The sequence below is a fragment of the Lynx canadensis genome, chromosome A2 (assembly GCF_007474595.2).
Source record: "Lynx canadensis isolate LIC74 chromosome A2, mLynCan4.pri.v2, whole genome shotgun sequence".
Lineage (NCBI taxonomy): Eukaryota > Metazoa > Chordata > Mammalia > Carnivora > Felidae > Lynx > Lynx canadensis.
In genome coordinates, this window is record NC_044304.2 from 154,020,556 (window position 1) to 154,046,649 (window position 26,094).

General features: G+C 46.6%; 1 protein-coding gene across 2 annotated transcripts in view; it reads right to left on the reverse strand.

Annotated features, from left to right (window-relative positions):
* The window catches only part of HIPK2 (homeodomain interacting protein kinase 2), a 179,051-nt gene that overhangs the window by 21,661 nt on the left and 131,296 nt on the right, over window positions 1–26,094 (reverse strand). The window contains exons 6-11 of one of the 2 annotated variants that reach the window (XM_030308554.1): window positions 25,086–25,270; window positions 19,767–19,929; window positions 16,306–16,432; window positions 15,244–15,365; window positions 4,889–5,031; window positions 1,987–2,166 (exon numbers count right to left, since the gene is read on the reverse strand). In XM_030308554.1, coding sequence (XP_030164414.1) covers window positions 1,987–2,166; window positions 4,889–5,031; window positions 15,244–15,365; window positions 16,306–16,432; window positions 19,767–19,929; window positions 25,086–25,270 — 920 coding nt within the window. Of the gene's footprint in view, window positions 1–1,986; window positions 2,167–4,888; window positions 5,032–15,243; window positions 15,366–16,305; window positions 16,514–19,766; window positions 19,930–25,085; window positions 25,271–26,094 lie in introns of both variants that reach the window. The other variant, XM_030308553.1, reaches the window with a different exon arrangement.

A 26,094-nucleotide genomic window follows, 5' to 3' on the forward strand; every position in this document is an offset into this window, starting at 1 on the left:
ATGTTATTTGCCACATAAAGCTTTGGTGTCCTTGCTAATGGCTGTTCTGCCGCGCATGAAATGCAAACACCAGCCTCACAGGAAGTCTACCAGTCTGTTTGAGCTGGGATGAAAAGCCGGGCAGGATGCAGGAGGAAAAGGTGTACTTAACCAGGGACCTTTTAATCTGGAGTTTTTGATCGACTCAAAATTCCTTAACAAACTGGCAACTGTGGTTTCTGGTAACTTTGGAGAAAAAAATGCCTTATCTTTTCCCCACCCACCAACCTTTGCCGACCTCGGTCGTATCTGTACAGTGAGAGGCCAAAGAAACTTTTGAAGATCCTGGTATGTCCTTACAGGTTCTAGCGCTTTCTAGCTAAAAGGCAGGAAGACGAAAACAATTCTGTAGATTTATTTAATTTTCTATCTAGCTGGTGTCAGATATGTTGCTTGTTCCTTTCTGGGGGGTGGGCGCTAACTTTTACCGATAGCATTGGCCCACTGTTTGTAGTCAGCATAAACCTATACATTTGTTACTGCTTGCTTTGTTACAATTTTGAGATTATGTTTTCACTACCCCAGCAGTTAAAATAGCTCCACTTGGCACTGTTGAAAGGAAAGGGAGCCTGGCTGCACCTCCCAACAAGGGAGAACCTTCTGTTTTGCCTAAGGCATTGGTCTTAAAAATAGGCAAATACAAAACTTTCAGTATAATTATACCGATCTTGAGAAGCACTGGCAATAAGCCGTCATAAAGCCAGCTGGGTGGTGACTTGGCAACAGGGAGGGGCTTGTCAACAGGTTGGGAGGCTAAGAGTTCTTACTGCCCCCGCTTGCCAAGGTGAGCCATGAGGGTGCTAAGATCAGCACAGGGTCAGGCTGGTATTCCGTGTGACCACCCACACGGCTGGGCATGACAGAGCAAAGGACTGAGGCGGTGGCCTCCGTTGCCACCCCGTCCAATAACGACATGGGTGCATTGTCACGGGGCTGCCTCAGATCTGAGATGGATTTCCGTGGGTTGTCAGAAACCCACAAATAAGGAATCTTGAAGAAGAATGACAACTCAAAGGAAGTCAGCTCTTGGGTTAATCTTCAGAGGAGAATAAAAAAACAAAAAACAAAAAAAACATAGGCCTAATATCTGGCCCCTGGTTAAATGAGGGAGTAAAACCAAAATTCACTAGACATTTTATGTACTGGACTTCTTTCTCTTGATTAACCTATTCCAAAGAAACAATTAAGGGCCTCCAAAGTCAGTGCTGCTGGAGAAAGATGTAGAAGCAATTCTGCAGCCACACAATTTTGACTATACACACACACACACACACACACACACACACACACACACACACAAGTCACCCTTTGTAAGTGTTTGCTGAGTTTTGACAAATGTACATGTTGCCTCTGCCAACCCGGAGAACTTTTTCATCACCCTGGGAAGTTCCCTCATGCTCCTTCCTTGTCAATCCCCCTCCTCACCCACCCAGTAGCCCCTGGCAACTCCTGATCCACTTTTGCCTTTCCAAAATGCCAAATAAATGGGATCATGCAGTATGTGGCCTTTTCTCTGCCTTGATTTTCAAGAGTTCATTGAGATGAGACTGAATTGAAAGGGAATGAGTAAGACTATTCTGCTGGTAATGCCTAGGATTAACCAAAGTTATTGCTTATAATTCAGGAAGCAGCTAAATGAGTTACCTTAGACCTCAGATTTCAAAGAAAGCACATTTTGGGGTGCCTGGGTAGCTCAGTCAGTTAAGCGTCCGATTCTTGGTCTCGGCTTGGGTCACGATCTCATGGTTGGTGAGTTTGAGCCCCATATCAGGCTCTGTGGTGACATTGTGGAGACTGCTTGGGATTCTGTCTCTGCCTCTCTCTGCCCCTCCCCTGCTCTATGCTCTCTCTCTCTCTCTCAAAATAAATAGATAAAACTTAAAAAACATCTCTGTAACTTGCAATCTTCTTAAGTTTTTCTCCTCAAGGGCAACTCCCACCACCTACCTTGCAGAGGACTGGTGCTGCTTACTCTTCCGGGAGGAGGTGGTGCTGGTTGGCTGCTGCCGCATCACGTGGGCCACGCCTACATTTAAGGGCTGGGCTGCTGGAAGGGTCACATGACCAGTCAATAGCGCAGGCTGCTGCATGATGGGATTGTAATGGCTGCCGTGAGCGTGGGTGTTCCTGAGCGGGAGATGGGAGAAACAAGGCTCTTTATTGATTTTATAAATATGGAGCTTCTTTTTGAGATAAAGCTTCCTCCCCGATTAAAAGCCAAATTAAAACTAAAAGTTGGTTCTCACTAGCTCAGGGAGTTGTTGAAGAGATGAGCTCACCAGGTAGGTCTCCCAGGTGTGGTGAAGTTTAACTGCTGTTCTGAAGGAGTGGGCAGCAACACGATTTGTGGGTAAGTGAGAAAGAGGTCGTTTCGAGGGGGAAGAATTGGCAAGTTGCAGGTTCAGCGGAGAGGAGATAACTAACCCCTCTACCTTCTAAAGTCCCTAAACAGATGACTGCACTGTGCATTTTATTTTAGAATTTACAAGTGCTTTTAATTGGGTTCTTGCATTCTGTGAGGTAGGATACTGTAATACCACTTTACAAACGAGGAATTTGTCGTTTCTGTTAAAACAGCTTTGGAAACCAGGAGTCGTAGGTTTCTGCTGTTCGGAAGTGTTAACATTCTTTTGAATTCTCTCCGTGGCTAGCACAATGCTCAGGCGTGTAGCAGCTGATCAGTTAATGACATGCTTGCTGAATGAACAATTAGATTAACTGAAGGTTGACAAGATGTGAATGGAACTTGGTACTAAGTCAAAGTTAATACGAGACACCTATGGACAGAAGTACTGCTGGCAGCCATTATCCTGAAAGCCGGTTCTCTTTCAAAGTTCTTACGATCTGGGTTGTATGGAGCTCGGAGGGTTGTTTTCCCAACGAAATATTACAAGTGGTGATTAATTCAGAGACTTGCCCATCAAAGCCCATTTATGACACAATGAGATGAAAAGTTAAAGGAGACTTCATTTGAATTTTAAAAATACTACAAAATTCATCTTTGCAACTTGGGGAAAAGGATGAATAAGGAAAAAGAAGTAAGTAGGTACTTGTGTAGAGATTTTGATAGAGTCTTGGACATTTACATTTAGAAACAGATGTTACGGCTTCTTTACTGTGTTGTTGCTATTTCTTCTACGGACATGGCATTCTTTTTCCTTTGATAAGAAAGTCTAGGATCTGTACCTCTCTCTTTTGTTTACATGATTGTGCATGTTCTTTGGCCCACACATGAAATGGAGAAGAGATTGGAAAGAAAGTGTTGTCTTTAAGCATTCTCTGTGGTAACCAGGTAAGAGCTGAGGAGGGAGGAGGAATGAGAAGATCTGTGTAAGTGAGTTTTGCTGAAGTTAAATGAGTTATAAATGCTGAAAGACAAAGGAAAAAAGTAGCACGGCATGTGTATGGTCTTTTAGGAGAAAAGGGGGGGGGGGGGAGAAAAAACCAATTGTCAAATAGCTTTCCACTTGGTCACTGTTCCTAATGAGCTGGAGAGGGAAGGCAATCTCTCTGAGCATGAACCAGCGTAAATGGGGGAAGGGAAGATAACAGATTTATTTACTGCCTGTCATGTACCAGGTGCTAGTATAATATATGTTAAATACAGGTCAAGTGCTTTGTAGTTTATCTTCATTTAAACCTCCCAGCAGTTCTAGGAGGTAGGCATTGTTATGCCCACAGTATTGAAGAAGAAACTGAGGCTCATAAAGCCCTCACTCGGATCATGCAGAACCAGAATTGAACCCAGTTTTACCTTGTTTGAAAGTGCTTCCAATGAGTGGGGGTGGACTTGGTGGGTGTTGTCGGTGGGAAGTGAGTGGGGCTGCAGGAAAGAGCCTGTGTCCTCTCTTGTTTGTACTAGTCAGAAAATTCAATGGAGGAATAGAGGAAGCTTCATTTGAGGCCTGACCTGGGGCTTCTATCTCCACGCCTCTGGTTTTACCAGGCGCTCTTCATTCACAACAGCCTTTTAGATCCGAAAAGAAATTGCAAGGCGCCTCCACGGTTGGTATGGAGAGTGTCGGAAGGTGGAGAGACGCCGGATGTTCGGGCTGCACGAGAGAGCCCAGAGGGCCACGGGAAGCCGGAAACAACTTGGGGACTGCCATCGGTGCGGGGGCACAGTGGTGGTGTTGGGACGGAGTGGGTGGAGAGTACAAGGAGAAGTGGAAAGTGGCCATAAGAACAACAGAGCAAGGTGTTGGTGAGGAAGTCAGTGAGTGGGATGGGTGGGGTTCTGGAAACATACAGGGCTATGGTGTGCTGGTGGCTGTCAGCACGTGCCTCTGGGGTCTGTGGAAAATGGACTTTGATCTATCAGCTATGACTATTAACTGAAGAGGCACGTTCAGCAAACATGCCAGAGTTTACCATTCCAAATAAACCCCATTCTGTCAGCTTTCCCCTGAGAGGGCAGATACGACTCCAGTGTGCCCATGTCTCAAAACACCTTGAGAACACTTTCTAGAATCGCGTAGGAGCCTCAGGGACTCTCTTCCGCATTCTTTCACTGCCGAGAAATCTTTGTTTTCCGGGAGTGGAATTTAATTCTGAGAAACAAACCAAGAACCATCCAGATGCGGGTCCCTGGATCACACCGGCGATCAAATGATGTAACTGAATTTGGGGTCGAAAATGACAAGTGACCATAAAGTAATGAAGCTGATTTTCTCATGTCCTGGTACATTTATTTAGAAATTCACCCTCATAACACTGTAGTTGTATCCCAGCTAATAATACTCTGTTTAATTTCAAAAGTTCCCTGTAAACCAGAGAATTCACAATGCAGGCCAGTCCGGCAGCTCTCCGGGTGAGCCGTGGACACAGACACACGTGCTTTCCTGCTTACCTCCAGTCGGCCAACTGCTGGGTGCCTGCCATGGTCTCGGGAATTACAGTCGCGTGCTGCACTGATGTGTGAGTGGCCACTCCGGTCAGCTGCTGCCATGCTGGGGGAAGCAGGATTTGCTGGGTCCCACTTGGCCAGGCCTGCTGCAGAACAGAGGACACGGGCCATCAACATGTTTGTTAATCACACAATCACTCAATAATAAGTCAAGCCCTTATTCTGTGCCCCAGGTTGTTCTGGACCCTGTGATGGGTGTCAAAGTGGAGACCTGGTCTTTGGCCTCAAAAACTAAGGTAAGGGGAGATAAAACTCACATCTGGGAACTACCTAGAAGATAATAAGTACATGGGCAAAGAGTCGTATGGAAGGGATTTAATCATGTTGAGGAATGATTTATTTATAATTTGCTCTAAGAACAGTGCTCACAGTTTCCAAAAGTTCGCATATTGATTTGTTCTGGCACACAACCATGTGCAAGAGATTGAGACAGTTGAATTGGACCACACAAGGGTGACTTTTTGCCCTCAAGAAGTTTTCCATCTAATCTCCTTTATTTACTACTTTACCATTTGTTTATTAGAGTCTAGACCTCCAATTTGTGTTATCTTCTGAATCTAAGTTAGCATAATTCTTTACTTTTAATTAAAACTATGTATTTATTTAAGAGAGAGAGAGTGTGTGCGTGCAAGCATGGGAGGGAGGAAGGGAAGGAGAGAGAGAGAGAGAATGAATGAATGAATCCCAAGTGGGCTCCATGCTGAGCCCAACATGGGGCTCGATCCCATGACCCTGGGATCATGACCTAAGCCAAAATCAAGATTTAGATGCTCAACTGACTGAGCCACCCAGGCACCGCTAAGTTAACATAATTCTGAGATCACCAAATATCTACTACTTGCCCACATCTGAGAGCAAGCAAGCAAGCATGAAATAATTCTTAGCTGGGACTATAAGCTTAATTGAGAATTACCTTGACCTTACCTCAAAGCAAAAATGAGATGTAGTTGGAGGGTCATAGCTTGATTCTACATAAATATTAAGATTTTTCTAAGAAGTCTAAAATGAACTGTCCTGACTCTTCCTTGAAAAGACTCACGGTGGCAGGGGGGATATATGTGGTGTTCTCTGCTTTCTATATTCTCAATCACTACCCTGCTTGCCTTTGGTTATCAAGTGATTCAGACTGAACACAGTTGTCCATAGTTGGACACTGAAAGGAACACCACTAAGGTAAAATCTCGGGCAGGTCAAGAATTTAAAGATGTATGATTTCAGTTATATCTCGTTCTTTCCACTGGGCTGGATATCGCTAACACTGGGTGATTTATGTAATACAGTGCTCCACAAACTGTATCTTTTTTTTTTAGGCTGCATCTTCAATATGTGTGTTTTGGCTCATATGTACAAACACACACTTGGAAATGAATCACAAACTTGAGTCAAAGCGTTATAAAAAGTGATGTGCATAAAAATGATAAAAGCACGTTTTATTTTATTTATTTAAAAAAATTTTTTTACATTTATTTATTTTTGAGAAACAGAGTGAGACAAAGTGGGAGCGGGGGAGGGGCAGAAAGAGAGGGAGACACAGGATCCGAAGCAGGCTCCAGGCTCTGAGCCATCAGCACAGAGCCTGATGCGGGGCTCGAACCCACAAACTGTGAGATCATGACCTGAGCTGAAGTCGGACGCTCAACCGACTGAGCCACCCAGGCACCCCAAAAGCACATTTTAGATCTGAGTGGATGGCTCACCTGGTCCATCCTTCTCATGGTGCAGAGGAGGCCCCATGAGGTCTCATACCTTTTTTACATTGCCTGTTTGCTTACTGATCTGTTTTGATACAGGCAAAAAGCTTAGGGACAACAGTTCACACAGAAAGTGCTTAATGTTTGTTGTAAGATGAAAGAAGCAATCCTACCAAGGCAATTAATTATAGTTAACTATATTTCAAGCTTGCTGAATTCAGACACAGCAGAAAAATAATTTAATCGATCAATTAAAACAGTTACAAGCTCAAAAAGTTAAATGAATAACAATTTCGTTGGCAGTAACATTTAAACAACTTTGAAACTCTTTTCAGCTTTCTGGAAAAGCATGTGTTTTGACTGTCACTTTTAAATAATAAATCTTGATAACAAGTTAAGGACATTTTTTTCCCCACTCCCCTAAAATAGATGTTAGCATTTTACCTGAAAGAGACGGGGTAAAGGCTGTTTTTGACCCCTTTCACTGATAGACACGTTCAACTCATTTGAGATGACACTTCATACTTGTATAATGACTTGTATACACTTGTATAGTTTATAACTTACTACTTTGTAATACATTTTTAAGATTACAGCCCATACTTCTTGGTGCCAAGCACAGAGCGCTAAGACCATAGATAGGTTTCTCACTTCATGCTAACACCAGTTCTGTGAGCTAAGGACTATTATTTTTTCCCATTTCTCAGATGGATAAACTGAACTACACAGAAACTAAATAACCTACCCAAAAAGGCAGTAAATTAAACGTATACATTTATTGCACTCCTTCTCTAAACCCAACTGAAATGATAGTGAAGTAATAAAAACATAATACAGAGATCCGTAAGGACAGAGACAACAGGGGAGACAATAACCATTAGCAAAATTTTGGAAGCTGGGAAAGAGAAGGGCAATTACGGAGTCAGAAGACTGAGGCATCTAAGGTCAAGTCTGCATATTAAACCGTGAGATTCCTTTACCCCTCAGGTTGCAGATCCCTGGTATGTAGGCTTACACCGTCCCTCCCCACTCCCCGCCAAAGCAGGAGGCAGGAAGATCCTCTCTAGGAAAACCCACAAGTCCAAGATAAAGAACTACAAACACATGTGAGGAGTAGGGAGTCTGCCAATGACAATCACGGGCTCACCCCTCTCAGACTAGAGAGACCACATTCAACAGTCCTGCCCCTTCTGCAGCTTTCGAATTAGCTTTCCAGTGCTCCAGTCTTAAATACAAGTGAACAGCCAACGATAACCAGAAATTAAAGGAAGCTTCTAACATCAAAGTCTAAAACAAAACAAGAAACTCAGAGGAAACAAAAACAGTGTAGGAATCAGAAGAACATTTCCGAAAATTTATACTGTACACAGAGTTTAAAAAATGTTTATTTTGTTTCAATCATATATATATATATATATATATATATATGAAACAAGGTCATATATAGGAATATATATTTATATATCCATATCTGTATTCAGAGAATAAGAATTCTTAGAAATGAGAACTATAACAAATTAATTCCATACAAGTTTTTTTCTTTTTTAAGTTTATTTATTTTTGAGAGAGATAGAGAGTGTGCGAGCAGGGGAGGGGCAGAGAGAGACAGATAGAGAGAGAATCCCAAGCAGGCTCCACCCTGTCAGCTCACAGCCCGACATGGGGCTCAATCTCATGAACTGTGAGATCATGGCCTGAGCCAAAATCAAGAGTCAGATGCTTAACTGAATGAACCATGCAGGCGCCCTTCCATAGAAGGTTTTAAAAAAAGTTGAGAAAATCTCAACTGTGGTAAGATTGCACAGATAGAATATAGAGAGAGAAAATGGTGGGGAGTGGGGGGAGATACGTGAAAATCATTAGATCAATTCAGGAGTGCCAACACCCAATGAAGAATTTCACAAAGAAGGAGTGAAAATGGATGGGAAAAAATTAACGAAGGAAAAATAAAAACTTCCATACTGAAAGGGCAAAAACAGTGTTCACAACAATGTATAAAGACTCACCCATGGGAAAGCATATAGATTATGAAATTTCAGACCATCGTGGACAAGGAGAGTCTTAAAAAGTTCTCAGAAAGAGAAAAAAACAACAGACACAACTTGTCAATAAGCTGAAACACGTCAACACATCAGACACCCAAACCGTGACTGGCTCTGGAGGAATCTGGGGTTGCATATAAATGTACAGAGAGGGAACCAACCAAATGAAAAAATGAAACCGCCATCAACTCCAGGGAAAACAAGTTGTCTAGGAAAAGAAATAGAATCATAGTATGCTGTGAGGCTCAACTGAGAATATTATACAATACTGATGGTAGTAAGTATGTAAATAATGCAGAGTGGTAGAATAAGAAACTTCCATGGTAAGAATGGGGGAAAGGAAGAGAGAGAACGAGCGAGAGAGAGAGAACATGACTGTGTGTGTGCTGTTGGGTTGGGGTGGGTTAGGGGGCTAAGTCTTTATCTTCCACAGTAGGAAGTCCATTGATACCCAAAATGGGAATATCAGTAAAAAGCAGTTTAAGCACGTTATTTAGAAACATGGGAGTTAAATAACAAAATAAAAGACTTGGGGCACCTGGGTGGCTCAGTCAGTTAAGCATCTGACACTTGGTTTCAGCTCAAGGCATGATCTCATGGTTCACGAGTTGAAGCTCCACATTGGGCTCTGTGCTGACAGAGCAGAGCCTGCTTGGGATTCTCTCTCCCTCTCTTTCTGCCCCTCCTAAGCACTCTCTCTCTCCCAAAATAAATAAACTTTATGAACAAACAAAACAAAAGAGTTTAAAAATTATTTGGGGGAAGTGGAAATTGGGGGTGGGATAGAGCAGGCAACTACCATTTTCTTAGAAGTCTGTGGACTCATTTCACTTTTTTTTTTTCATTTCACTTTAAAAATTAGGTACATGTGTTAATTTGAAAAAAACGTTAAATTCGAAAGTAGGTTCCCTACAGTTATGTAGCTGGTAAGTGGTGGGACTGGCTTCTCTGACTTCCAGGCAATCAAATTTCAGAGCCCATGTTCTCACCAGTGTACTACCTTACTTTATGGAGAGGATGCGCAGAAACGATGGCTCTATTCAGGATCAGGGCTGGTGGTGAAGGCATAAAAGTCACATGAAAAAGTGTTCCTTATTCATTAACAACCCAGGCACTAAGCAAGACAGAAGCAGATAGCAAGACAGAATGGCTGGAGGGACTGCTTGCTGAAAATGTTACCAGAGGAAGTAATGAATGAGAAGCACTGAAGTTTTGTAATTTGGACGGCTGAAAAAGTTCCAGGGAGACATTTAAAGGGATTCGGGTGCTAGGACTAGAAGCATGCATAGACCTTCAAAAGGCTGGGGTCTAGAAGGATATGGCAAACCTCCACCTCTTGGGGGCGCTCTGAATTTCTGTTCCAGCCTTGCAAGTCCAAGGGGGTTTTGGATCCTGCCAACTTGAAAAGTGAGCTAAATTCAATACTGTCTCAATCAAGAGCTGTATGTTCCATCTCTCTGCCTTTATCCACTTATCCACAATCTCTGATGGTGGTCAAGGTGTGAGCGCAGGCCCCAGGCATGGGACGACAGAGGGGACAGCCCCCTGTGGGTAGTACCAGCAAGGCTGGGACTGGCAAGACAGTTGGTAAAGATCACTCCCGTATCATGTAAACAAGAGGGTGTGATTTCACTCTGGCCTCCCACGCACACATCCTTGGGGAACCCCGGAGAGACTGCTTCCCTTCAGAGGACATGGGGTGCTGCTGGAAGGTGGGGAGGAAAAAGCAAAGCAAACAAAACTAACGTGGGATGGATTCAAATGACTCCGTTCCTAAACCTTCACAAATAAAAACCTTGAAAAGATTTAAATATTTTAATATTTTTTAAATGTTTGTTTATTTTTGAGAGAGAGAGGGGGAGAGAGAGAGAGAGAGAGAGAGGGGGAGAGAGAGAGAGAGAGAACATGAGCAGGAGAGGGGCAGAGAGAGAGGGAAACACAGAATATGAAGCAGGCTCCAGGCTCCGAGCTGTCAGAACAGAGCCCGACGCAGGGCTTGAACTCACGACCCAGGAGATCATGACCTGAGCCGAAGTCGGACTCTTAACCAACTGAGCCACTCAGGCGCTCCTAAGGTTTAAATATTTGTAAAAAGAATGATGCCCACTTTTCAGCTATGTTTAAAGTAAAGAATAATATCTGGGGTGCCTCTGCCTGATACCTAGAAATTTACCCAGAGAAAAATGAAGGCACTAGTTTAAATGTTTAGTTATTGCTTGTTTATAGCCACCATACTAGTTTTATAAGTTAGCTTACTTTTGTCCTTTGAAGGGATATTTAAAAATACCTAGGAGAGAGCTCCCCCTTTACACTAACACACTGGCATGGATTAAGTGACAAACAGGGAAAGAAAAAGCAACCAACCGACAGAAAGACACAACGTGATCCTGGATAGGGCAGGAAGTTGTTTTCACCTAATACAAGAAATCTTTGCATGTGGGGGCGCATTGGTGTCCCGTGTCCTTTTTAATGGCTATGTGGCGTTCCATTTTGTGTACACATCCATTTATTTAACAAATCTCCTACTGATGGACATTCAAACTGCTTCCAGCAGCTCCCCGTTATAAACACTGCAGTGACTAAAATCTTTGCACATGTAATTTTTATTCCCGCTCCGGATTACAGCTTTGGGTTAAGCCCGCTTGGAGATTTACAGCACTCTAGGGACTCTTTTTCAAGTGGGCAAAAAGGCAAAGCTCTTCCCTGCTATGACTAAAACACAAACAAATTCAGAAATGCTGAGCCTGTTGGTTTGCACCAAACTGAACAACGGAGAAAGCTGAGGTTAGCTAATAAGAATGCTAATTATTGTTTCTTTCAGAAATGATTTCTGGCTTACCGGGGTTAAGTGCGCCAACAAAAAAAGATCTGTAAGTACATGTGAGTTCTCTAGGTTTTGGCTCACAGAGCAGGAGCACTGGGAGGCTGGTCTGGGTTTCTGCCACTCAGATAAAGTACCAACAAGCTATGCTGCCCCCAGAGTGAGCCTCTGGTTCCTTCTCTTGATCTTTCTCGGCTTTTTCCGAACTCCCTACTACGAAACCGTGCGAGCAAAAAGAAGCCATGAGGACCAGTGAGAGAGGGAAGAAAAGGCTTGCTTTAAGTACAGAAGATTCTCTGTTTATAAATTTTCCGCAACAAAATTTGGTGTGCCACCAGAAGCTGGTGTTAGTGGTCACTGTGGAGTCAATTTGCATTTAAGAACAGAGATGAAGAATGGTTAATATCAACCTTAAATAAGCTGTTCCAGGAAACAGAAGAAGAGGTTAATAATATCCAACACATTTTATGAGACGGGGTAACCTCGATGCTCAAGTTAGATAAGGATTCTATAAGAAAGAGAAATTATATGCCATTTCTCACTTCTGAACATAGAAATAAAAACACTAACCACATATTTACAAACAGCCCAATACTGGAAAGCATACGAGCATATCAAACGAACATGATTAAAGCTCATCTTGGAAATAAAGGATAGTTTAACATTAAGAACCTATTAATGTAACGTGTAACATTAATAGATTAATGAACAAAAAACACAAGTATTTTAACAGATGCAGAAAGAACGTGCGACATAACTCAATATTCATTAAAAGATTAGCCAGCTTGGGAAAACTGTCTCCACCCAATATCGATAGCAGACCAAATATGGCAAATAGCTAGAAGAATTTCCTGTAAAGTCAGGGACCAATTAAGGATGTCCAGTGTCAACACTGTTAGTGATCATTGTTTTGAGGTGCTAGCAGCACAGTAGAATAAGGAGTGTAAAAGAAGAAACAAAGCTAGTAAGACGGTCCACAGAAGAAATCCAAGGGAATTCCCAGAAACAATCATAACTAATCAGAGTTTAGAAGGACTTCCAGATAACAAACTCAGTAGACCAAAATCAGTTTTAGTCCTATAAACCAAAACCAAATACTCAGAAAATAAAATCAATAAAATTATTAATAGCAAAACCTGTAAAATATTTAGGAACTGTTCTAACAGAAGAAAACTTTAATAAAAAGAGTGAAAGATAACATATACAGTTATGCCGTGTTTGTGCCTGAGATGACTTAATGCCATAAGGATGTCAGCTTTTCCTAAAGTAAATATAGATTTAGCCCCAGTCTAGTAAATGCACATCAGGGTTTTCTGTTTTGAAAAGATAATTGCTAAAAAAAGAGAAAAGAAAAAAGAGAAGACAGTTGCTAATTGCTGTGCGACTCTGAGCCAATGACTGTTTTGTTTGTAACAGTGATGTTTAAATTCATATGAAAAGTGAAGGGACAAGGACAGACAGGGGACTTTTGAAAAAAGAAACAGGAACAGGGGTTTCCCAATCAGACAGCAAGACAGGTGTTAGTTATCACAGTTAAGATGGCAGGATGAGGAAGGCCAGTGGAAAAGAGAGCCCAAACAGACCCGTGCAGTTTCACTATGTTAAAATTAAAACCAAAAACTTTTTTTAAAATGTTCATTTATTTTTGAGAGACAGAGCATGAGCAGGAGAGGGACAGAGAGAGAGGGAGACACAGAATCCAAAGCAGGCTCCAGGCTCTGAGCTGTCAGCACAGAGCCTGACACGGGGCTCGAACCCACAAACTGTGAGATCATGACCTGAACCGAAGTCGGATGCTTACCCGACTGAGCCACCCAGGCACCACTTTAATGTTTATTTTTATTTTTGACAGAGAGAGAGAGACAGAGCATGAGCAGGGGAGGGGCAGAGAGAGAGGGAGACACAGAATCCAAAGCAGGCTCCAGGCTCTGAGCTGTCAGCACAGAGCCCGACGTGGGGCTCGAAGTCACAGACTGCGAGATCATGACCTGAGCCGAAGTCGGATGCTCAACCAAATGAGCCACCCAGGCGCCCAAGGCACCCCTTTAAAATAGAATTTTTAAATGTTTATTTATTTTTGAGAGAGAAAGAGAGAGAAAATGAGCGGGGGAGGGGCAGAGAGAGAGAGAGAGAGAGAGAGAGAGAGAGAGAGAGGTGGGCAGAGGATCTGAAATGGGCTCCACCCTGATAGCAGCGAACCCGTTGTGGGGCTTAAACTCACCAACTGTGAGACCATGACCTGAACTGAAGTCTGATGCAACAGACTGAGCCACCCAGGCACCCCCAAAACTTCTTTTTTTTTTAAATAAAGTTTATTGGGGTGCCTGGGTGGCTTGGTCGGTTAAGCGTCCGACTTCGGCTCAGGTCATGATCTCACGGTCCGTGAGTTCAAGCCCCGCGTCGGGCTCTGTGCTGACAGCTCAGAGCCTGGAGCCTGTTTCAGATTCTGTGTCTCCCTCTCTCTCTGCCCCTCCCCCGTTCATGCTCTGTCTCTCTCTGTCTCAAAAATAAATAAACGTTAAAAAAAAAATTAAAAAAAAAATAAAGTTTATTTATTTTGAGAGAGAGAGAGAGTGCATCTGAGTGAGCAGGGGAGAGGCAGAGAGAGGGAGAGAGAGAATCCCAAGCAGGCTCCGTGCTGTCAGCGCAGAGCCTGATGTGGGGCTTGAACTCATGAACCGTGAGGTCACAAACTGAGCCGAAACCAACAAGTCAGAGGCTTCACCGACTGAGCCACCCAGGTGCCCCCAAACCAAAAACTTCTATTCAACAAAAGATACCGTAAGTCAAGTGTCCGTAGGAACACTCTGAGAGAAGGCTTTGGGAACCTACCTTATTTAAAAATAAACGTGCTTCTAAACGGACAACATGTAGGTTAAGCTGTCCTTGACGCCCAGTGATAGAAACGAAAGTATGGGGGCAATGTGGCACGGTGGCTAAATACAGATGCCAGCATCCGACCTCCAGGGTTCGTGTCCTGGTTCTGGCACCTATTTGCTGGGGGACTCTGAGCCACTGATTGTGCCTGCTCTCCGTATTTGTCAACTGGAGACAAATGCCTTACTTATCGTGCTGTTGTGGGGATTAAATCAATTAAACAGTTACAGACTGTCTGGCATAATGATGATGTATTTGTTCAAGTGTCATTAAGGATCGATTACTGTTATCACTGCATCCCTACGTTACCTTACACTTCCACAACGCTTTACGCATTTCCAACCACTTTCACCTCTTGTGCTCCCCCTCTACCATTGGAGTACCTCTGTGAACAGATAAGGAAGGTTCCAGCTCACAGCTTCTGTGATCCTGGTTTTGCAACTCCCTATAAAGTAAGGAGATACATCTCCAAGGCTCCTTTTGGCTCTAAAAAAAAAAATCATTTCTATCTGGTAAGAAAGAAATTTGAGGCAAAGAAATGTTAACTGACTTGCCTGAGGTCACACAGTTATTAGTAGAGTTAGGATTAAAACCTATGTCTTCCATATTCATTTGCATTATAAAGCCACAAGAGTTAATAATAATTTCCCCAGACTCTCCCTATGTCTAAATTTCTTCTTGGAATTATAAGCAAGATAACGTAGGGAGGTGATTCACCGAGGGACCATTCAGAATATTACTGGTATCTTCTAATGAGTCCAAGCACCTAACTCATTACCACGGAGGGAATTAGCAGAGATACATCTCTTTTGTGAACAACATTAACAGGGATAATGGCAATACCAGTAATAATAAAGAAGGAATTACCTGGGCCAGCAGACCTGGTTGGATCTGAAGGGGCTGTGCTCCCGGGGCTTGAGTGACGAGGGGAACCGCATTCTCCATTCGCACGGAATAGCCAGCGTGCTTAGAGGGAGAGGCCTGCAGCCCTGTTCCGGACAGCGGCAAGGGAGAGAGGGGTTGGTGAGCGGCTGGAAACAGCCGGACGCGGAGAACCTTCCTAGCCAGCTGCGTCCGCTCCCATCTCCCCTTCGCACCAGTCCCCGCCAGGTATCACCTGGTCCTTTGCAAGTCTCCCCTTCAGTTTCCAACTTAAAAATGTTAAAGCCACAGAAACCAACTTGGAATGTTTTCGGAGACTAGGAGGCCAAATTAAGGAGTCTGTAAAGCCAAAGATGGAACGGTTATGCTGACAAATTACACCAGAAAGACAGCTTCTGACGTGAAAATACGCTGGTGTATGTCAAAGCAGGGGTGTCGGGGAATAGCCTGTGAATCCACTGGAAGCCCTCTGTCTGGAACTGAGCATCCACACAGGGTGTCACATTTGGGAACAGATACGGAGCTTTCCGTAGACCCCGAGACCTCGTACACAGTCAACCCTGGCTGGTTCTTAGAACTTTCAGGAGAAGAGTGTTGAGGTGCATGGCTAAAGAATCATTTGGGGGACAGGCGTGGGAGGTCCTTTTTGGACAGATTCATATTCTTCGTGAGAACTGGACCCAGTTGGCTGTCAGAGAGTGGCAAGCCCCGAGGACATTTCACTGGAGGAAATACAAGCTGACATCAGCCTAACAAGAAGAACACAGACAACGTGGGTATTTACAGACAGCTGGCCTGGGACAAAAACACCAGCAGGTGGGGAGAAAAACAACTTGGTGCTGAAGCCTAAGTCCTATTGTTTCTAGGCTGGCCAGAGTAGGAGAGGGGCCCTGACGTTCAGCAATGCCAGTGCTCTCTCGGAAATGAAGAGGGCCTTGGCCTCAGCCTTAGTCCAGGGAGGTGGGCGTGAAAGAAAGGCGTGGGCGCCGGTTCCCTGGAGGTGGAACAGGAAGGAGCAGGTGAAGGGCCGGGTCTGCTCAGCCTTACCTTGGAAGCCGGGCGGACACACGATGAGAGCTTGCTGGAAGGGGTCAGGCCGGGCACAGATCTGGGCTGTTCCCGTCTGCAGGGGCAGGCTCCGCTGGGCCACTGCAGCCATGGACGCCGCTGAGGGCTGGTAGAGTGCAGATTGGTAGTTTAGTATGGAGACTTCGGGATTGGCTAAGGAAATAGTGGCACTGGTGGAGGTGGGAGCCTAAAGGAATGATGGGGGTTGAACAAAAAATAAACAAAAATAAAAAATGAGGGACGTGGCATGTTGGGAGACGCGAGTCTAAATCAAATAAATGAACTCAAAGAGGAGTAAACAAATAAACAAAAACCAAGAGCCAAAAAAGCAAAAACAGAGGGTAGTGGAAACACAGTTGAAGGCTCAGGGAAAAGCAGGCACCTGCAGCCACATTCACCTCCGCATCCCCTTTGGTGCTTAAACTCGGGCCAATGCCTAACCTGTGTGGGGCCTGGACCAGAGTGCAAACGGAAGCTTGCTTGCGTGCCGTAAGTCTACAAACTGCAAAGTTAAAAATCAGGCCAGAAACCGTTCATGTTCTGCCCTTCTACCTTCCAACAACCTGGAAGGCCGGGTTTGAGTTTAGGACTCTTGGATCCCTTGGCTGCTGCTCACCCCCTGACTGCCTTCTCTTCCTGACCCAGCTGTGTCCCATGACGTGGGGGGCTCTCGGTGCACGTATATGGGCCTGCCAGCCCACACCTCTAAGCTCTGTCCACACACCCCTTCCCTGGGGCCTGCGGTGCTGTCCACACTTGGGAGGCAGAGCCAGGAGGAGGCCTCTGCGGGCACAGCGTCCTGGGTACCCAGAGCTTGGCACGGAAGCACACAGACATGGAGGGAGGCTGAAGTGGGCCTCGGAAGGGGGCCTTCCCGCTCAGGTCTGAGGCGAGCACTGTTCACAGATACCCTCAGATGGCTGCGGAACAGGTTACTGAAAATAAACGCGCTACATTAACAGCCAGCCAGGGAGAGGGACACACCGATCCTGGGGTTTCTCATTGGAGTTTGGGGCCTTCTTACGCTGGTTTGGCTTCGTAGGCTGGAGGCCAGAGAGGAAAGACGCCGATGGCTCAGGGGAACTTAAATGGAGAGGGTTAAATGGATTCTGAAATCATGTGCTCTCTCCTGCCTCTTTCGGAAAGAGACCTCACTTGAGAATGAACTTCCATGGAAAGCAAGGCCACAGAAGGAAAATCGGTTCTAAATTGGGAATTTTCTAGCTTCTTCACACGGATCCTGCAGCAAGATAGGTGGAGGTTACCGGGGTCATCGAATTCAACATTGCCTAACACAGGTTTTGCCACTAGAGGTTATGGACGAGGAGGAAAGAGCCACAAGGCATCCTGGACAAGTACAGAAGTAGAGTTTTAAGAAGGGTACGTACACATGTCAAATTTGATACAAAGGCTACTCAGTTTATGTGTTTTTTTTTTTTTTTTTTTTTTTGTACCTAGGTTTTATGCCCAATTTTAGTGTTAAGCAAATTAATTTGCTTGAAAGTAATCACTAAATTATGGAGCACACACGTTTGGGTTTTAGAATACAAATTGCCACAAAGAGTGGGTTTTGGGCCTCTGGGCTGTGCGCGCCATGTGTAGGCCGGCGTCTGTGTTCTCTTACTGTTTCCTCTCTGTTCTCTGCCCAGAGAACCTCTCCTGGAGCCTCGCCCTGTCCCCATTTCCCACTGCCGGCTTGTGCCCCGAGCTTCCCTCTTCGGGGACCGGCACCCTCCAGGTCCCCACGCGGGTCCTCGACTCTTCTGTCTCCCCTACGCCTGCCTTCTTCCAATCATCCCTGGAACCTGACTCTCAGGGTTTCTCCCCTGGTGGCTGGGCTCTGTTCAGTGAAGTTCTGGCCTCCGCTTTCTCCCTTACAGTTTTTCTTGGGCACTGAGGCTAGAACATTCTTTCCAAAAGACTACTTTGTGCATGTTGTCACCTCTGCCCTCAAATCTCCAATTACTGTCTAATAAACACTATACGCGCGTTTGGGTCTGGCACTCCTTACCCACGGTTTGGCCAACCTTCCCTTCCAAATTTACCTCCCTCTGCTTTCTGTGCTCATGGCACCAGCCGGAGAGCACAGGCCCTGCAGACTCACATAAATCCTTCCAGCACATTCTCTCCAAGCCTCTGTGCTTGCTTCAAGGCCTCGCCTGGGTCCCGTGTGCTCCACACTGAAACCCTCCCTGACACCGTCAATTTAGATGAACTTCTTTATAATATTAACCCAACTGCCAGCTGACGTGATGGGGTTCTGGTGCTGAAGGACAAAACTGTGGTGGTATTTTGTCAAGGCGCGCATATGTCTGGCTGTGGACACCTTAGCCTGAGTGCAGGGCCAGGCACGGGGAGGGACTGTTTGTTTCTTTGGACTCCAGGTCCTAGAGAGCACAAGCTCTTCTCTCTAAGGAGAGCTTTAAGGACACCAGTGGTCCCGAGGATGGCACATTCCACGTGGCCTCTCCTGGAGTTTAGGTGGGGGAGAGAGGGATGCCTAAGAGAGGGGGGACGTGAGGGAGGAGAGGCTGGAAGCTGGGGTCGGTGCCTCTTCAGTGACAGAGAAGTGAGTGGATGGCCAGGCGGAGGTATTCATACTTCGGGATTAGAACATATACACACTCCTCTCCTCCTCTAGAACACACACACACATACACACACACACACACACGGGAGTGTTGTGGCCACTGCAGACTGATACCAAGGCTGGAAAAATCTAGGGGCAGTTAGTTCTTTGGGGGAAGTGATAAGACTGGAATTTGGGAATCAAAGTAAAAGTGTCTTAAATAGCAGAGGCAGCCCAGACTAGGATTTGGAAATTATTCAACCAGTAAGTATTTCCGGTAAGTATGTTACCCCTATTTTAAACAGCATGTTAAGTGCGGGGTTCTGCTAATTTTTTCAAAAAGTTGGGTATCTGTGAGAAAAAAGCCTTACTCTCCTGGTCCCTTCTGATTCCAGCTGCTGGGATTCTGGTGACAGACTGATGAATTGATTTTCCCTGTGACTTGGAGAAAGGACAGCTTTTATCTGTCCTGAAAGGAGATCATGTGGACCCAGCAGTGTGGGGACAAGGGGGAGAGACCTGAATGGGGTGACCGCCAGTGTCCCTTCCAGTGCTAGAATTCTTTACCAGGCACGTGTCAGGCATAAACGGATTATAGCAGGAGACTTTATGTTATTCCCACCTCAGGACCAAGGGAAACCCTAAGAGGTACTATCTCAGAAAGAGTACCTTTACAGGGTCCCTGGGTCTCTCAAAGGAAATAACCGTGGAAGCAAACACTTTCTTAAACATGACAGGAGAGGAATTTTGTGCATATTGTCTCTTCTATATGATACTAGAGGAATTTGGCCTCCTGACTAGGTTTGGTGGGAAAATACAATTCCTGATGCACAGTCAGCCTTGCCCACCTTCCCCTTCGCTCCCCATTCACCTGGTTGTGGACAGTGTTCAGCTGGTTGTTGAAAGTCATGGTCAGGTTGGTGGACGTGCTGGGGGCCACATGCGTGATGAAAGGGGTCTTGCTCTGGTTCACGGTGTCATACATATTCACCCGACGCTTGCAAATCTCCATGTTCTGGAAACATGATTTGACGCTGTTCATGCAAAAGACAGAGGCATAAGGGAAAGAGAAGAGGGTAACGCAGTATAAGGGGGGAAAAGACAGAGAGAAAGGGAGAGAACAGTTAATCTAGTAAACAAGACCACTGGGAAAACTTAACTTTAGGTCTAAATTTCCTGGATTTCTCATGCGAAGTCTGCATTTGCTCAAGTCAGTTTTATTCAGATGAATTTCCCCCAGGATGGGCAAAGGTTCTCCATAGCACAACAGACTTGATGGCTCTCGCTGCATTTCCTCATATCGCTGATCTGCTGGACCAACTTCACTGATCATTCTCAGCGTTCGGGGTGGTTTACGGTTTACTCTGGGAACATTAAACAGCAGCTTCCCGCCTCTACCTTACCAAAGATGACGGACTCCTTGTGGTTCTGGGGCACCAGCGCCATCTAGGGGACAGCTGAGGAGCCAGCCAAACCCGTATCCGGGCCCAGTTGGCACTCTTTGTCCCCACTGGAACTGCACGTGTTCCAGTGCAGTAATGGGAACAGTAATACCAGTAATAACGGATAATAGTGGTTAACATTTATTGAGAAGTGTGGCAGTTGCTTGCAAGCACTCTTTCACTCAGTCCTACAACACCCGCAGGAGGGAGACAGGATAGTTGTCCCTGTTTACGAGTCAAAGGTGTTAAGTTTTAGGGAGGACAGGTCGGGAATCTGCCAAGGCGAACAGCTAATTACTAGCCATCTTCGTGTGTACACACACATCCTCTTTAACCTCCTTCATCCTCCCTTTTGCTCTCCTCGTTCTTGCCGAGTTACACGAAATAGAAGTTCTCTCCCTCTTTTTCTTCCTCCATTTGTGAATCAAAACAGAACCCTAGTTATGAAAGTCAAGTCTAAAAATGCAGCTGACACCAGCGTCAAGGAAAAGGAAAGCCACAGCGGCCTCAACCACGGAGTTCTTGAAAATCCACCATGAAGTGTCCTTCAGAATTTATACACTGTTTCTCATTCGCTTCTGTTTTCTTTTTTTAATTTTTTTTTTTTTCAGCGTTTATTTATTTTTGAGAGAGACAGAGACAGAATGCGAGTGGGTTAGGGGCAGAGAGAGAGGGGGACACAGAATCCGAAGCAGGCTCCAGGCCCTGAGCTGTCAGCACGGAGCCCGATGCGGGGCTCGAACCTACAAGCTGTGAGATCATGACCTGAGCCGAAGTCGGACGCTCAACCGACTGAGCCACCCGGGTGCCCCGCTTCTGTTTTCTAATTAAACTTACTTTTCCCCAAATGCTAACATTCAGGATAGTAAAACACATTTAGATTTCAATTTTAAGTACTGATACTGATTATAAATAATGTAATAACTGAATATAAATAAAATATTAGTTTTCTACTCCTTTGAGATTACGCATGTGTGCTATGGGTGTGCTATAATTTGGGCCAAGCAGGTGCCTGAGGGCTATCCCGAAACGTCCTTTCCATGACAGGCATTCTGAACTTAGACATGCCCGAAGAATCCTTTCTGAGCTCATGACTACTTAAAATGGCCACACAGTGCACACGAAATAAACACTTACCGACTGATCACCCTGGAGAAAAAGGAAAACATATTCTATGGTAACAAATAGCCAAAACACACTACTTATAATGCTGGTAACACCGACAGTTTTGGGCATGTACTAAGTGCCAAGCAAACTGCCAAGTGCTTTCACGCGGAAGCTGAAGGAATAAAGCGGTGCATTTTGTATTCTTTTTGGAATGTATTTAAAGCATTATATGGTTTTGTGACAATTCAACCCAAAGCTTTTAGACGCAGAATTTTCTAATTAAAATGGTCTGAGTTTTGAGTTTCAGGAAGAGCAAACACTTACGCCCTGGGTTAATTCTGTCAGAATGGCTTTTAAGGAATTTGTGCACTAGAATCCTGGTGTGGAGAAAGGAGTGGGGTCTCTTTCACCTGTTAATCTATATGTCGGGCAGCTCTGGCCCAGCCCCAAGGGTGGGGGTCTTCGGAAGGAGTGGGGGCTGGAGCATTCTTCTCGCCCTGTTGTTCTCATGGTCTTCCCAGCCCGTTCTAGGGACCCTTAGGGGTTACGCCTACTCTCAGGGAAGCCTAGGTGTGCTTAAAGACCTGTCTTTCCTTCTGGGGCCCGTTTTCTGAATTCTAAATTGCCAGTGATTCTCTTGGATCTACGCCAAATTCTGAATTTGAGGCTCATGCTCGTGGTCTCCACGCTTGGTCTTCACCAAGTACAGTGAAGCATTCTATTGCTGCTTCCTTAACAGAATTCAGAGCTAGGCAGGACCCTGAGGTCATTCAGCTACGGCCCTGACATTGTGCAGATGACTGTCTCATTGACAGTGCAGAGGGCTAACTGGGAGCTGTCTGGAGAGCACCACTCCATCTCCCACATCTACTATAGCTGGTTCACAATTGTCCCATTTCACCCTTGAATATAAGAAGACTGATCTCATGGGAGTCCTATCCAGAAAATCACCGAGTCTGCCTTCCTTCAGTGGCGCAGACTGACTCCTTGACTTACCCCTAACCACCCCAAAATTGGACAAATCCTGTAATGAGAGTTTGCGAGGGAGGGGTCCAACTTCCTGCTCTGAACTGGACATTGGTGGTTGTTGCCATGTGATCTGACTTGCTCAACATCAACTGATAAGGACCAGAACTGAAATCAGAGGAGGTAATTAGGGTACCACCCACTCATTTTCTGCAGACCAGATAAGGTCAAGTCCAGCCTGAGACTCAGCCCAATCAGACTCTGGCCGTGGCAGGAACAGCCAGGATGTGCCAAGGTCTCTCATGTTCAGCCTCTTCACGTACTTCTGTTTCCTCCTAACCCCGTCTAAAATCTGGTGCTCCCTTGAGCATACCGCTTCTCCCTGCAGACTTCCAGGGATGGGACTATCTGTTCTTTCACATCCCAAGTGCCTCCAGGTTGAGAGGCTGAAATGATATCCCTCATTACCCTCTGATATGGGTAAACTCTGCCCCCAAATCCATCCGCTGAAGTTCTAAGCCCCAGGGCTTCAGCACGTGGCTGCATTTGGAGATGCGATCTTTATAGAGGTAAAACGAGGCCATCAGGGTGGGCCCTAATCCAATTGCCCGTGAGGAGGACGAAATTAGGACACAGACGTGTCGAGAAGGACCACGTGAGGACACAGGGAGGAGCCGGCCATCTAGAAGCTGAGCAGAGCAGCCTTAGAAGAAACAGTGCTGCCCAACACCTTGATCTTGGTGTTTGGTCTTGGTCTTCCAGAACTGTCAGAACATGGACGTCTGCTGTTGAAGCGGGTCAGCCTTCAGCGTACTTTGTTACTACAGCCTCTGCAAATTCCTCCTCCCTCCGTTCTGCCACCCTGGCCTCTCCTCTCCCCGTCAGGCACCGGGGCCTCTGCCCCACTCCCTGCCCACCAGGCAGGGCTTCAGAGGTCAGACATCCTGGCTCCTCACTTCTTATCCCAGTGGCCTGTGGTCAATTCTGGCCACCCTTTCCCCACTTCCCCAAACTGCAAATTCAAGTGTCTCATCCCCTGGCCACACTTTGGCCCATCTGGCTCATTCGGCTGTTGCTAAAGTCACCAGTCTTGGAGGTGATCAACCTGCTCGGCCCCGCTGGCCCCTCTGTCTTCACTTCCTTTCCCTTCACAGCTAAGCCTCCCACAGCCATCGTTTGGGAAAATGACCGCTCTCTTGCCAACATCCTAAGCCTGTCAGTTTGTCTTGTTCTCTCAACAGCCTGGCGAAGCTCCAGCCCGGATGACCCTGAGTGGCGACCTGCTGTCCGCCTGCCGTCACCTGGGGCCCGGTTACCCTCCACACCATTCACGTCTGCCACGCTCTGTTCCCCTATTGCTCTGTCCACTTGGCCCGGCCACCTCCTGCCCCGACCACCCGGGCTTTCCTCTATTTCTTCAGCCACCAACCACCTTGCTCTCCACAAGGGAAGACAGGAGCTGCCTGAAGAACATCCACTTCGCTGGCCAGGCCAGCACGCCTGCCGACACCCACGTCCCTCCCCGCCCGTGACGCCGGCCTTGCCATCCTGGCGCCTCCCGGCCTCTCGGAAACCTCTGCGTCCTTCTCTTCAATCCCTCGGGCTGCACCAGCACCCTGAACTGCCCCGGTCCCTCCGTATCAGAAGAACCCCGTCGCGCCCCTCTGGTCGCTCCTGTTTCTCCCTCCCCTCCCCTCAGTCCCGCAGCCTGCTCAACTGGCCGTTGCTTCCCCGCAAACGGCTCTCTCAGGCCACCAGCAGCTTTCACGTTGCCTCCCTTCACAGGCACTTTGCCCGGGCTTCTCTGACCTGATGGTGCAGCAGCAGGCCGGTCTCTGTCAAACGCAGCTCTAACCAGCCATCCCCTGCTTAGAAGTCCCTCCGTGACTTCCGCTGCTCTTACGGCGAAGACCCAGACCCTTGACACGGGGCCTTACCCGGCTCGTCCCGAGGCCTCCCCTCCTTCCGAGCCCCAGGCCCTGTGCTGGCAGTCGCTGCGCGGGCAGTGCCCTTTCTCCCCTGGCCGGCCTTTTCACTGGTGACCTGTCGCTAGTCGTTCGGCGGTCATTTCCTCGGGGGCTGCCCTGCCGGGCCCCGACTGCAGCCCGCTTTCCCTGGTAACAGCCTGCTTCTTGGGGGATCACCCACGTGATGTCTTTCTCTCACCTACAGACTGGAAGCCCCGGTGGGCAGGGGCCCGACCGCTCTGCCCTACGCTGCACCCCAGCACACAGCCCGCTGCGGGGACGAATGAGTGGACGAACAAACCCGGATCCAAACGAGAATGGTTCTGGGAGTGACCTCTGGCCCTGAAAGTGGCTTTGCTTCCCAGGTGCCGCCACTGTGAGCACCCCGTTTACGTACAGACCCCCGGGGCGGGTTCACCCAGCCTTGAGCTCTCCCACGCTTCCCATTCCCTGCTCTTTGGTGTAGAGCAAAGTGTGGCTCAGGGCCACCCAATCTGGCTGCCGCCTGCTTTTACAAATAACGTTTTATTGAAACGCAGCCTCCCTCATTGGTTTCCGTACGGTCCACGGCTACCGTCAGCTACAACAGCAGAGTGGAGTGGTTGCGACACAGACCATATGGCCGCAAAGCCCGAAGGATTTACTATCTGAGGCTTTAAAGAAAAAGTCTGCTGACCCCTGGTAAAAAGCATCGAGCAAGACACCTACTGTGTGCTGTGGGGAAAATCGAGTAGGTGCGTCATGGTGACAAAGGGGTGGTTCAGGGTTTCAATTGGAGTGATTCTCTTATCAGCATCTATGGTCAGCATCTTCTTTAACAGGTCGATGAACTCCCGCCGGTCTGCCTTCTCCACCAACATGTCACTCCCTTCCAAATCCGTTGTCATGTTCACCTGGAGGCAAACAGGGACAGGTTACCAAAACCCCATTCGGCCGCCCCTCCCCCGGCTTCCCTTCTTCTCTGCCGGGAACTCCATCCCCATGTCTGTCACCCCTTCCCAGTGTCCAGAAGGCTGTGCGGGTCCTGCTGCAGGCACTGCCATGGGCTGTTACTGCCCACAGGCGGTGGCTGCTTCCTCTCCAGGAAAGGCAGAGGGCGGCCATGCGTGGCGGAGGGAGCAGGTCGCTGCCCGTTCTAGAAAATACACAGAAGTGACAGGACGTGCCCTGTACCTGCTTCCATCAGTTAAACTGAAATGTACCTCGCATCACACCTCACGGAAAATAATCCCAAGATGGAAAGACTTGTGGGCATTCGTTGTATAACAATGGGGTTATACCTGATACTACTGAATTATATACTTAAAAATGGTTAAGACGGTCAGTTTTTCTTTTCTTTTCTTTTTTAAGTAGGCTCCACGCCCGCCGAGGAGCCTGGGGCAGGGCTTGAACTCAAGACTCCGAGCTCCAGACCTGAGCTGAGAACAAGTGTTGGCAGCTTGATGGACTGAGCCATGCACGTGCCCCAATTTTATGCTATGTATATTTTACCACAATTGAAAAAACAAGAACTATAACCAAGTAGTAAAAAATGAAATGCAAAAAGGGTTATGCATTTAACCTTCAGAGGCCAACCTTCTTCCTCCAGCTACAGTGTTATCTGTCCTCTGGTAGTGCCCTGTGTTAACGCCAGAACTGTTTTAGCCCCTGTGCTCACTGGGATCACCTCTGGCCAAGACAGCAGGGTATGTGAACCCAGGATTCTTCTTCCAAGAGT